The following is an 800-nucleotide window of genomic DNA, read 5'->3' as shown; positions in this document are numbered from 1 at the left end:
GGCGGGAGGCGGCTCTGGAGAAGGGTGATGCTGCGGCCGCCAAGCTCAAGGCCGACCTCGACGCTTTGGACACCCACCTGAAGCAGAAGGCCGCCGGCGTTGCGCAGTCCGAGGTTGCGGCCGCCGAGCGCCTCGGGAAGTGCGAGGCCCTCGAGGCGCGCCTGGCCGCGCGGGAGGCGGCGGCCGCGGAGGCCGAGGCGGCTGCGGACGAGGCGCGACGCGCGGCCGCGCGGGCCGGAGCTGAGCTGGCGGCGCTTGAGGCGCAGCTGTCGAAGCGGGAGGGCGCGCTGAGCAAGGCCGAAGCGGCGGCGGCGAAGCGCAGGGCGGAGCTGGACGCTCTCGAGGCCGCTGCGGCCCAGAAGGCCGCCGGCGCGGCGGAAGCGGCCGCGGCGGCGGCGAAGGCGGCAGGGGAGGCGGGGGCGCTGCGGGCGCGGCTCGCGGCGCGGGAGGCCGACGTGTCAAAGGCCGAGGCGGCGGCGGCGGAGGCGGGCCGGGCGGCCGCCAGGGTGACAGCCGAGCTGGAGGCCCGCGCCGCTGAGCTGGCGGGCCGGGAGGGCGCGTCGGCCAAGGCCGAGGCGGCGGCCCATAAGCGCGCGGCCGCGCTGGACGCGCTCGCCGCGCAGCTGAAGCAGCGGACCGCGGCGGCGGCCAAGTTGGACGAGGAGGGGGCGCGCCGCAAGGCGGGCTTGGATGCGCTTGAGGTGGGGCTGAAACAGCGGGAGGCGGGGGTGGCCAAGGCCGAAGAAGAGGCTGAGGCGAAGCGGGCGGCGCTCGCCTCGCTGGAGGGACGCCTGGCGGCG

General features: G+C 78.6%; 1 protein-coding gene across 1 annotated transcript in view; it reads left to right on the top strand.

Moving 5' to 3' along the window:
• Positions 1–8: 8 nt before the first annotated feature.
• The window catches only part of MNEG_15225 (hypothetical protein), a gene marked incomplete at both ends in the record, with an annotated part of 3,261 nt that continues 2,469 nt past the window's right edge, over positions 9–800 (top strand). Inside the window, one exon of the mRNA XM_014036304.1 lies at positions 9–701. Coding sequence (XP_013891758.1) covers positions 9–701 — 693 coding nt within the window. The remainder of the gene's footprint in view (positions 702–800) is intronic.

This window comes from Monoraphidium neglectum, assembly GCF_000611645.1.
Source record: "Monoraphidium neglectum strain SAG 48.87 unplaced genomic scaffold scaffold05143, whole genome shotgun sequence".
In the NCBI taxonomy this organism is placed as follows: domain Eukaryota; kingdom Viridiplantae; phylum Chlorophyta; class Chlorophyceae; order Sphaeropleales; family Selenastraceae; genus Monoraphidium; species Monoraphidium neglectum.
This window is presented reverse-complemented; position numbering and strand designations above follow the sequence as displayed.